At 52.9% G+C, this 11,037-nt stretch overlaps 1 protein-coding gene across 1 annotated transcript; it reads right to left on the bottom strand.

Moving 5' to 3' along the window:
• Nucleotides 1-2,334: 2,334 nt before the first annotated feature.
• Znf17 (zinc finger protein 17) lies at nucleotides 2,335-8,822 on the bottom strand. The gene is made up of 7 exons (XM_048369011.1): nucleotides 8,809-8,822; nucleotides 8,422-8,708; nucleotides 8,074-8,111; nucleotides 6,642-6,680; nucleotides 5,217-5,346; nucleotides 2,595-4,384; nucleotides 2,335-2,556 (listed from the first exon to the last, which is right to left on the bottom strand). The coding sequence occupies exons 1-7, from the start codon at nucleotides 8,820-8,822 to the stop codon at nucleotides 2,362-2,364; spliced, it is 2,493 nt and encodes an 830-aa protein (XP_048224968.1). The 3' UTR covers nucleotides 2,335-2,361.
• Nucleotides 8,823-11,037: the final 2,215 nt, after the last annotated feature.

Raw genomic sequence — 11,037 nt, 5'->3', positions numbered from 1 at the left:
CTCTTGAGGAGGTGCAATTATAGGTGTGAGTCACTGAGTTCAGCTGCCCTGGAATGCTTCCATGTGGATATGAATTCTGCACATGGATTCTCCTCTCCTCTGAGAAAGTATTTATCTGAAGTATTTATCTGCTTTAGATGTACATCTGAAGAGGAAATGACGCAGCACAAGACATCACAGCACAGAACGAAGCCTTGGTCCATGAAACCACTGCAGGTCTCACCCCTTCCCCAAGCAAGCCACACTTCCCTCTGCACCATCGGAAGCTCAGTGGTCTCTCAAGCTTATACGAATATGCAGTGATGACCAATTTGTATTTTGTAACATCAAGGGCACTGGCACCCTGCACCCTGTCGGGTATAAACCACCATTTCTTCCACTTGCTTTTCAGGGCTATCTTAAGGAACTGTGCTTCATACAAACCATTAGCTAAAATTATCAGGTTCCCTGTACAGCTGGCGAGAACACTGAAAGTATATTCAGATAAAATACTACAGATTGAGTGTTTTCTTTTATGCCAGGACTGGGGCTTGAACTCAGAGCCTGAGTGTGGTCCCTTAATTTTATTTTCTTCACTCAAGGTGGTATTCTACCACTTGAGACACAGCTCCACTTCTGGCTATTTTTGGTGGTTAATTGGAGCTGATTCTCATGGGCGTTCCTGTCTAGGCTGGCTTCGAATCTCGATGCTCAGATCTCAGCCTGCTGAGTAGCTAGGATTATAGGTGTGAGCCACTGGCACCTGGCACTTTTACTTTCCCTTTTGCAGTGCTGAAGCTCAAACCTAGTACCTTGCTCTACCAATGAGCGAGCTGCAGACCTAGCCATGGGTTTAAGTCAGGGTCTTGATTTATAGCCCTCGCTGGCCTCAGACTCAGACCCTCCTGTCTCTGACTCTGGGTGCCTCCTTGAAGGGGACCCTGGGACCAGGCAGGCCCATTCCTCTCCTCACTGCCTCCTCCCCGCCCCCCACTCATGAATGACTTCCTTCCACAAACAACCCTACCATGACATATGCGGTCACACCATAGGCCCCAAAGCAACAGGCCACACTGAGCATGCGTGAAAAACTCCAAAATAAGCCTTTTTCCATTTTATAAGTTGCCTGAATATATGGGTACTTGGTGGCAGTGATGGAAAGCTGACTGTTGAACAATGGCACAAAGAGCCCAGAGATAAACCTCCATGCTTATGGAGAAATCTGTGACAAGAGTGTGAAGAAGTTCATCTGGGAGGCTTTTAAACAAACTGTTAAAACAACTAGATCCCAAACAAAAACAAAAACCAACTGGATCCCATATGGGAAAGAACAAAGCTGGACTTTGCATGTCACTTATAAAAATGAGCTCAAGGAGTTGGGGTTCACGAAGAGAAGCAGAGAAAAATACTTGCGGCTTAGCAAGTAGAGTGCTTGCCTAGCATGCATGAAGCCTGGGTTTGATTCCTCAGCACCACATAAACAGAAAAAAAGCCAGTAGTGGCTCTGTGGCTCAAGTGGCAGAGTGCTAGCCTGGAACAAAAAAAGAAGCCAGGGACAGTACCCAGGCCCTGAGTTCAAGCCCCAGGACTGGCAAAAAAAAAAAAAAAAAAAAAAAAAGTTTTGACTTAACTTCTCAACCATTATATGAACTATCTACCCAGTTCCAAGCAGTCTCCATTAAAAAAAAAAAAAAAAGACGTCAGGCATGGTGGTATGGGGGTGTGTGCTCCCAGCAGGCAGGAGGATCCGGAGTTGGGGACCAGTTCAGGTGACAGTGAGATCCTGCCTCAAAAAGGGTGTCTGTGTACACTACCCTGAGCCGCACAATCCCACTAGTGTATGCACTGAGGGCCCACTGGGGGCCTCCCGTGTCACCCGAACACCCACACTCACGGCAGCAACCTTCACAGTCCAGACTTCCACTGATGGGTGAGAGGGCACAGGAGAAGCGCTATGTTGACATTGCAAAAATTCTACTGTAAAAAAGAAAGAATTCCTTATCATTGAAGATACTATGCTAGGTGAAATAAGACACAAAATAGGAAGATCAAAATTTAATTTTCCACATATGAAATAATGGTAGCAATGGTAACTGTCATGCCTTGGCTGTAGTGGAAAACTAGTTATCTATAAAGCTTATGGGGTCTTGGGGTGTTTTCTTTTTTTTGGCCCAATGTGGGGCTTGAACTCGGCCTGGGTGCTGTCCCTGAGCTCTTTTGCTCAAGGCTAGCGCGCTACCACTTTGAGGCACAGCACCACTTCCAGTCTTTTGGTGATTAACTGGAGAGAAGAGTCTCACAGACTGTCCTGCCAGGGCCGGCTGAAAACCATGATCCTCAGGTCTCAGCCTCCTGAGTAGCTAGGACCACAGGTGTGAGCCACTAGCACCTCATTTCTTTACAGGGTTTTGTTTGGAAAGATGGAAAGACTTTTAAACATGGTTCTGGTGCCTGCACCCTGGTTACATGAGAAATCGAGGTTCGGTGATGACTGGTGTATTTCTGTCCATCTTGGCACGCGTCCTGTACTGTGACTTGTTTTACCTGGCATGGGCCTTTTGGTGCGGGATGTGGTGGGTGTTTGGGGGGAAGGCGTGGCTGTGGTCGGTGTGTGGGCGTGGCCTCTCCCCGGTGTGCACTCGCCGGTGCTTGATGAGGCTGGAGTTGTAGCTGAAGGCCTTTCCGCACTGGCCGCACGCGAACGGCCGCTCCCCCGTGTGCATCCTCTGGTGGCTGCTGAGGGCTGCACTGTCCACGAACCGCTTCCCGCACGTGCTGCATGCATGGCTCCTCTCTCGGGTGTGCACTCGGCGGTGGCGGGTGAGGTGGGCGTTCTGGCTGAAGAGGCGCCCGCAGTCCCCGCATGCGTAGGGCTTGGCACCCAGGTGGTTCCTGCGGTGTCGGATTTGGTTGGAGTTGTGTCTGAAGAACTTCCCGCACTCGCTGCATGCGTAGGGCCGCTCGCCCGTGTGCACTCTCCGGTGCGTGTCGAGCGTGGAGCGGTAGCGGAAGAGCTTCCCGCACTGGCCGCATGCGTAGGGCCGCTCCCCGGTGTGCACACGCTGGTGGCTGCTGAGCGCAGAGCCGTCCACGAAGAGCTTCCCGCACTGGCCGCAGGAGAATGGCCGCTCCCCAGAGTGCAGCCGCTGGTGTCTGCTGAGTGTGAAGCCATAGCGGAAGAGCTTCCCGCACTGCCCGCACACAAACGGCCGCTCTCCAGTGTGCACCCGCTGGTGGGTCACCAGCGAGCCACTGTCCACGAAGAACTTCCCGCACTGGCTGCACTCGAAGGGCCGCTCCCCGGTGTGCACTCTGCGGTGCCGCAGGAGCATGGAGCGGTAGCGGAAGAGCTTCCCACACTCACCGCATGCCAAAGGCTTCTCCCCGGGGTGAACGCTCCGATGGACGATGTGCGTGGAGCCGTCCACGAAGAGCTTCCCGCAGTCACCACAGCCAGATGGCTTCTCTCTGGCATGGGCCTTCTGATGTCTGGTAAGTGTGGAGCTGTACATGAAGAACTTCCCGCACTGGCTGCACTCGAAAGGCCTCTCCCCCGCGTGGACTTTCTGGTGACCCACGAGGTGGGCCTGCGTGAGGAAGGCCTTCCCGCACTGGCTGCACGGGAATGGTCGCGGCCTGGAGGGGCTTTCTGGGGGTTCCACGCAGCCGGGGCTCTCTGTGAAGACCCCTTCGGGGTGGACATTGGGGCACTGGGAGCAGGGGAAAGGCCACTGCCCCGCATGGGTCTGCCCGCACCTGAGGACGTGGGGCTGGAAGCCAAAGGCCTTCCCGTCCTGGCCGCACATGGCGGGCTGTTGGCCCACATGCCGCTGTTGGTGCTTGGTAAGGTTGGATCTGTACCTAAACCACTTCCCACACTCACTGCACTCATAAGGCCTTTCCCCGGGGCAGGTGTTTTGGGGCTCAAACAGCATCTTTTGAGGGCAGAAGTCTTTCCCACCTTCTTGGCAGCGGAAATCATGTTGTCTCCTGTGGAGGGCCTCCCCGTGGGGCACCCCAACCCTGCCAGTAGCCGACTGCTGGAGGTCTGAGTTGGCGGTCCAGCCCTTCCCGCCCAGCCTGCCCACAAAGGGCCCCACTGCCACGTGAACTCGGTGGCTCTTCAGAAACCATGGCTCTCGCTGGGCACTGCCAGGACGACCCGCAGTGGACACCTGCACTGGGTGGCGGTAGAGGTCTTCTAGATGCGTGCGCAGCTCCTGCCTGGGGTGCGGCCCGCTCTGCGCAGCCAGGTGCACAATGGCTTTCAAGAGTGAGCCGCATGTCCCACAGGGCCGGGACTTCGGGGTAGGAGGACCTGGCCTTGGGGTCCTAACCCAACACGCTCCTCCAGAAACACCCTGCCCAGCGGGTGCCTCCTCACCTCCAGCTCCATGCCACAGACCTGCGAGAACAGGAAGGCTAGTGAGGTGCATGCTCCCCACCCCACACGCCACACCACTCCCTCATGAGCCCACGGGGATTAGCCAGAGGGCCCCTGAGGAGGGCTGGCCCTGGCAGGTCCCCTGTGGGCAAACGTGCTGGTGGGGAGGCTTGGGCAGGGCAGGTGTCTTCAGCTCACTGCTGCGCAGGGCTTCATGCTGGCTGTGGCTCTGGTGGCAGGGACGAGAGTGAAGAAGCTGTGATTCCAGCACAGCAGTGGCTGTTCAGAGATGACTGAAGAACCACAAAATGCCCTCTGTGTAGATCAAATGTCAAGAACCCCACAGTGGGGAGAAGCGAATTTGTGAGATGTGAAGGCCAGAGCCCACGATCAAAACTCGGGAGAAATAACATCAAAGAGGAAAAGGCAGAGCAGAGATAGAGGCTGGCAGGGGCACCTGTGCCTCCAGGTCCGCAGCAGGACCTGCATCAGGCTCCATCCTTTTCTCCTCAGGAAGGCAACTGACAACAGGAAGGGGAGGGACACGGCCCAGGGCTGCTGGGCACCTGGAGAGGAACCTGAGGCTGAGGCCTCAGTCAAGGTTCCTGACTCCTGTGCGGAAAGCAGCAGGGGCTGGGGCTGGGTGGGAATGGGTATCGGGCAGGGCCTAATACTGGCTCCCACAGCACTGCTAGAAAACCAGGGGAGGAGCAGCACTGACAGTGCAGTGTGTGGCGTGGGGAACAGAGGCGTCTTCACAGAAGGAATACTGCCCACGTCAGGTGTGAGGTGCCGGAACCTCATCCAGCAAAGACCCCAGGTGTGGGGTGCAGGTGGGGTGTGGGGGACTCACCCAGCGAGGACAGGAGCATGAAGTTCCCTAGCATCACATCACAGTAGAGCAGCCGCTGGGCCCCATCGAGGAGCCCCCACTCCTCCTGGGAGAAGTAAATGGCCACGTCCTCAGCCATCACCCGGCCCTGCTAGAAGCAAACCAGGACAGGGTCATGGTGAGCACACTCACCTCACCAGAGACCTGCGTTTACCCAGGAGCCACTCTGGTTCCCACCTGGAGCCGAATCTCCATTCCTACCTCCCACCCCAGCCTTGCCAGCGGCACCTGCCTCACATTTCCTCCCCACCCCAAGCCCCACCTCACTCACATCGGACCCCGCTTTCCAAGTGCAAAAGAAGTCAGCGAGGTGAACCAAATACACACAACCCGGGGAGTCCTCAGAGTGGCCACAGCTCCCCGAGGACCTTAACACCACCTGGTCACTATGACAGGCACACCTCAGCATCCACCTCGTGTCCACACTGCCCGGGCCCCTCTCCCCTCCCCCACACCTCGCCCACTGTCCAGGTGAGACACAGTCCTGGGGCTTGGACTCAGGGCCTGGGTGCTGCCCCTGGGCTTCTTTTGCTCAAGGCTAGCACTCTACCACTTGAGCCACAGCCCCACTTCTGGCTTTTTCTAAGTAGTTTATGGAAGGTAAGAGTCTCATGGACCCCAGCTGGCTTCCAACCATGATCCTTATACCTCAGCCTGAGTAGCTAGGACTATAGGTGTGAGTCTTTGGCACCAACTCAGACCCTCTGCTCTCTTCCCTCTTCCTCTAACAGTTGCGTTTCCAGGCTCCAGAGGCTGAAGTCGCCTCCCACATCTGTCAGCTTCGCCATCAGGCTGTGCAGGCCTTATTCTGACCACCACCTCCACTTCACTCAGGCCAGAGCAGACACCTGGCCACCAGCACCTCCCCTTGCAGTGCCGGAACACTGTGACTCAGCCAGACCTCCTTCCTCATACTCCATGAAGATCCCATCTACCATGAGATGAGATACAGCAGGGCTCGCAGTATCCATCTTTGCAAACAATGCTAACAGTGGACAACTTCTGAACCTCCTTCCTCCTTCCTCTCTGGATCTAAACTGTCCACTTCCCAGTGTGCACAGAACCATCCAGAAGCCAGGAACTCCTCCCATCTCCAAAGCTGCCAACAACCCTTCCGGTCCTTCCCCCACCCTCCTTCCCACCACATTCTCCACGCCGCTGCAGGGGAAGTGTGTTCAAATCCCAATCAGTCCACCTCCTCCTCTTCTGAGGGCTTCCTGAACCCCACCACTTGACACACCTTCCCCCCAGGCTTTCAGAGTGAGTGCTGCTCTAGCCAGGGCTTAGTTCAGGAGTCCTGGTATAGCAGAGCTACAGGGTCTCCAGGCCCAAGGGAGGAGAAGCAGAGATGAAGTGTCAGGACAGCCTGGGATGTCTGCCCCTTACCTGCGCAAGCTCCATGAGCACCACCACTTCCAGGGGGCCCTAGAGGGAAAGGAGGCTATGTAAAACAGGCTACCACCGCAGTGAAATCTCAGCATCCAAGCTGCACACCCATCTCTGCCCTGCCCTGAGCAGAGGGACCCAAGCTAAGGTCAGCTCCCAGACTTCAGACCATGCCACCTGCCTCTGTGACTCTAGACAAGGCCAGAGGCCCCCTAAGCCTCAGTGCCTGTGTCTATAAGATGAGAACAAAAATGGTTCCCACATCACAGGGTTCATCCAGGTATAAAACAAAATTAGAATGCACAATGTGTCAGAAATTACATTCTATGGGATTAAAATAATTTTATTACATAGGAATTTCTTTTTTGCAATACTGGATTTGAACTCACACTTGCTAGGGAGGTGCTCTACCACCAAGCTGGGGGTTACAGACATGTACCAACACCCAGCATGTTTGCTAAGATGACGGATCATTAACTTTTTGCCCTTACTAGCCTTGATCCACGATCCTCTCAATCTCCACCTCTCAAGATTAAAGTTTTGTGTATGTTTTTAACACAAAGGGGAAGAGTTTTGAAATTTTGGGTATTTCTCCTCCCACTTTTAAAGTTATTTTTTGGTTGGGAATGTGGCTTAGTGGTAGAGTGCTTGCCTAGCATTCATGAAGCCGTGGGTTCAATTCCTTGGCACCACATAAACAGAAAAAGCCAGAAGTAGCACTGTTGCTCAAGTGGTAGCCTTGAGAAAAAGAAGTTCAGGGACAGTGCCCAGGCCCTGAGTTCAAGCCCCAGGACTGACAATAAATAAATTAATATATAAAACCTTCAGGGCTGGAAATATAGCTTAGGGGTAGAGTGCTTGCCTCACATGCAAGAAGCCCTGGGTTCAATTTCTCAGCACCACATAAACAGAAAAAGCTCCAAGTGGCCCTGTGGCACACGCCAGTCTTGAGCAAAAAGGAGCCAGGGACAGTGCTCAGGCCCTGAGTTCAAGCTCCAGGACTGGAAAAACCAAGCAAAACAAACAAAAAACCAAAACCCTTCCTAGTGGGTGGTGGTGACTGACATTCACCTGTACCTTCAGCTACTTGGGAGGTGGAGACAAGAGGCTCTGAGTCCTAGGCCAGCCCTAGAGAATCACCAAGATCCTTACAAAAGGGCTAATGGGAGTGATGTGACTCAAGTGGTAGGTGCCAGCATACAATAAAAAGGCCCTGGACCTGAGGGGAGCGGGAGGCGTGACCTCCCCACATTACCCCACCCGGCCTGTGCTCTTCTCTCTTAATTCGCCTCACTCTGGACTCGGGGCGAACTGCGGGGCCTGGCCGGCGCCCTGGACCCCGGCGTCGGTGCGGAGCTGGGGCGGGACCAGGGGATGCAGGGTCCTGGGATGCGAGCGGGGGATGCGGGAGGCCCGGCGAGGCCGCACCTACCTGGGCCGTGGGCGCGGCCTGGTGAGCCGGGGAAGAACCTGAGCGGAATGCGCGTGATCCTGACAGGAATCTGCGGGCTCGGGTCTCCGGGCCGCACCTTCCCCGGCCTGCCCCCCACACCCCGGAATCCCGCCTCCTCGCGCGGACCTGCAGCGCCCTCACCAGTCCGCAACCCTTCAATTAGTAGACCGCCTCCCGAGAGAAGGGAACACCGCCGCCGCGAGGAAGCCCCCGGAAGTCCCGCCCAGGCTAGCCGAGCCCGCGCCCGATCCGAGCTCCCACTGGCTCAGCGGCGTCGGCGCGTCCCAAGAGCTTCTGGGTATTGTAGTTCTCCACCCGCTGCCTCACTCGGCTTCCGTGATGGCTCGGAGTTGTTGGGGTCCCCCACGCCGATGTTAGGGTGGTGAGAGCCAAGAAGTCGAGGGGATAGCGGGAGGGAGTTCGAGGGCGGGGTGGGGTTCCGCTGGCTCCGGGAGGACCCGCACCCAGACTTTCCCCGTGCGGGCCGCACCGGGAAGTTCAGAAAACCGCTATCCAGACGGAGCGGGGCCCTCACGCACACGGGCGGCTCCCAGAGACCCCTGGCGCGCGGGGAGCAGGAGCAGGAGCAGGAATTATCTAGGATCGTGCTCCGGCTGCCCCGGAGCACGGGGGTTACAGACAGGTAGGGCCACAACACTCTTACTCGGATATTTCATTATGTATGATTGTTTATTTTAAAATCCCGAAACCTACCTGAGAAAGACCATCTTGCATATCCTTACACAGCAGGATACAGCGTGGCCTGCGAACAGTCAAAGCAACCATTCGAAGGGGCATCCCATCCGTGAGTTACAGGCTGCAAACCCCACCAGCTCATCTCCCGGCTGGAAATGACACGTTAGAATTACTTCTTAAAAACCCTTCTAAAATAGGTATCCCTGAAGCCATTGATGAGGAGAACGGGAAAAGCCATGTATGAACGTTGTCTGTGAAAGTACAGTTGTTAGTGAAGTTGGAGCAAGGGATCTGAAGTATGGAGAGTAACACAGCCTGTAGCCATCCTGTAACCTTGAACGCATTCTAGAAAAAGGTAAAGATAATTTTAGAGTGACTAGAAAGGCAAACATGAACAGGAAGCCAGTGTCATATTTAATATTATGCTAGTAAATGTTCAATGAGCATTTATTTACTGGATCTTAGGCACAATGGTAGCTGTGTCTTTGTAACACGATCTGTCCTAGATTTAATGATTTTTGTGCTGGGTCCTGAATCGCCTATTTTTTTTTTTTTTAATTTTGCCAGTCCTGGGGCTTGTACTTGGGCCTGGGCACTGTCCCTGAGCTTCTTTTGCTCAAGGGTAGCACTCTACCACTTGAGCCACGGCACCACTTGTGGCTTTTTCTGTGTATACGGTACTGTGGAATTGAACCCAGGGCTTTACGCATGCTAGGCAAACACTCTATCACTAAGCCACATTCCCAGCCCTGACAATTTATTTTAAATGTCACAAATTTCACTTTTTATAGTGTATTACAATTCAGCAGTGAGCTATTTATTCCAGTTGGTTAAATGACCCAGTGTCAGTGCAGACTGCAAATGGATGATTATGACCTGGACATTGCCTCAGGACCACAGAATTGTGGAGGGAAGAATACAAAGCAGGACTGGCAACTCTTATTTTTCATATTCCAGAAAGTGGGTTGTGAACAAAAAAACCACAATGCATTAGACACCTATGAATAAGAACATGTGTCTGAATGTTAGCCTGTCAACAAGAGCCTCATCCCAAATTCTTTGCCTTCTGAAAGCAAGAAAGTCATTACTTCCAACTACTCAACAGTTATGTTATGTGTATCTTACCACAATAAAGAAATTGTGTACTTAAAAAATAAACCCTATCGAGTGCTAGCCTTGAGCACAAAAACTCAGGGATAGTATTCAGGCCTTTGAGTTCAAGCCCCAGGACCAGCAACAATAAATAAATAAATTAAATAAAACCTTAGGATTTTCACACATGAGCAGGAAATGTAGTGCTGGAAGGGAAGAGGGCAGTGCTCTCTTGGTGGGAATGCAAAATAGTGCCACCACTTAAAATAGTTCCTCCAAAAATTCAGAAGGGCTGGGAATGTGGCTTAGTGGTAAGAGTGCTTTCTTGCATGCATGAAGCCCTGGGATTCCTCAGCACCACATAAACAGAAAAAGCCAGAAATAATGCTATGGCTCAAATGGTAGAGTGCTAGCCTTGAGCAAAAAGAAGCCAGGGAATATTGTATATATGCTTATCTGAACTAGGGAAGGGAAAGAAAAGTAGGGGAGGGTATAACAAATAAGACAAGAAATGTACTCACTACCTTATTATGTAACTGTATCCCCTCTGTACATCACCTTGTCAATAAAATTTAATTTAAAAAAAAAAAAGGAAGAAGAAGAAGCCAGGGGACAGTGCCCAGGCCCTGAGTCCAAGCCCCAGGACTGGCAAAAAAAAAAAAAAAAAAAAAAAAAAAAAAAAAAAAAAGGGCCCTCCTTTGAGCAAAAAGATGCACAGGGACAGTGCCCTACCCCAGGTGAATAGCTGCTGGGCTTTCCCCATGTGGGGGTGGGGGTGTCTTGATGCTCGCCCCCCACTGCTGTCCCCACTGGGCCAGTATCCCAACACCCCATCTTCCCTCCTGCCCTCACCTACTACCTCATAAAAATGAAGTCTTGACTGAGGATAACAGCCAACCCATTTGGAAGGTCAGAAGGTCACGAGACTCATATCCAATAAAGTAATCAGAAAAAGGCAGAGGTGGTGTTGTGGCTCAAGTGGTAGAGCCCTCCTTTGAGTAAAAAGGTGCTCAGGGACAGCACCCTAGCCCAGAGTTCAAGACCCAGGACTGGCAATAAATAAATAAGTAAATAAATAAATTAAAAGGATGCAACTGGCTATCTTCTTAAGAAAAGTAAGGCTGTCACAGAAAATGCCACACTTTTTCTCAGGCA

Source organism: Perognathus longimembris, chromosome 20 (assembly GCF_023159225.1).
Source record: "Perognathus longimembris pacificus isolate PPM17 chromosome 20, ASM2315922v1, whole genome shotgun sequence".
In the NCBI taxonomy this organism is placed as follows: Eukaryota; Metazoa; Chordata; class Mammalia; order Rodentia; family Heteromyidae; genus Perognathus; species Perognathus longimembris.
Note: the sequence above shows the minus strand (reverse complement) of the source record. Positions and strands in the feature narration are given on the sequence as shown.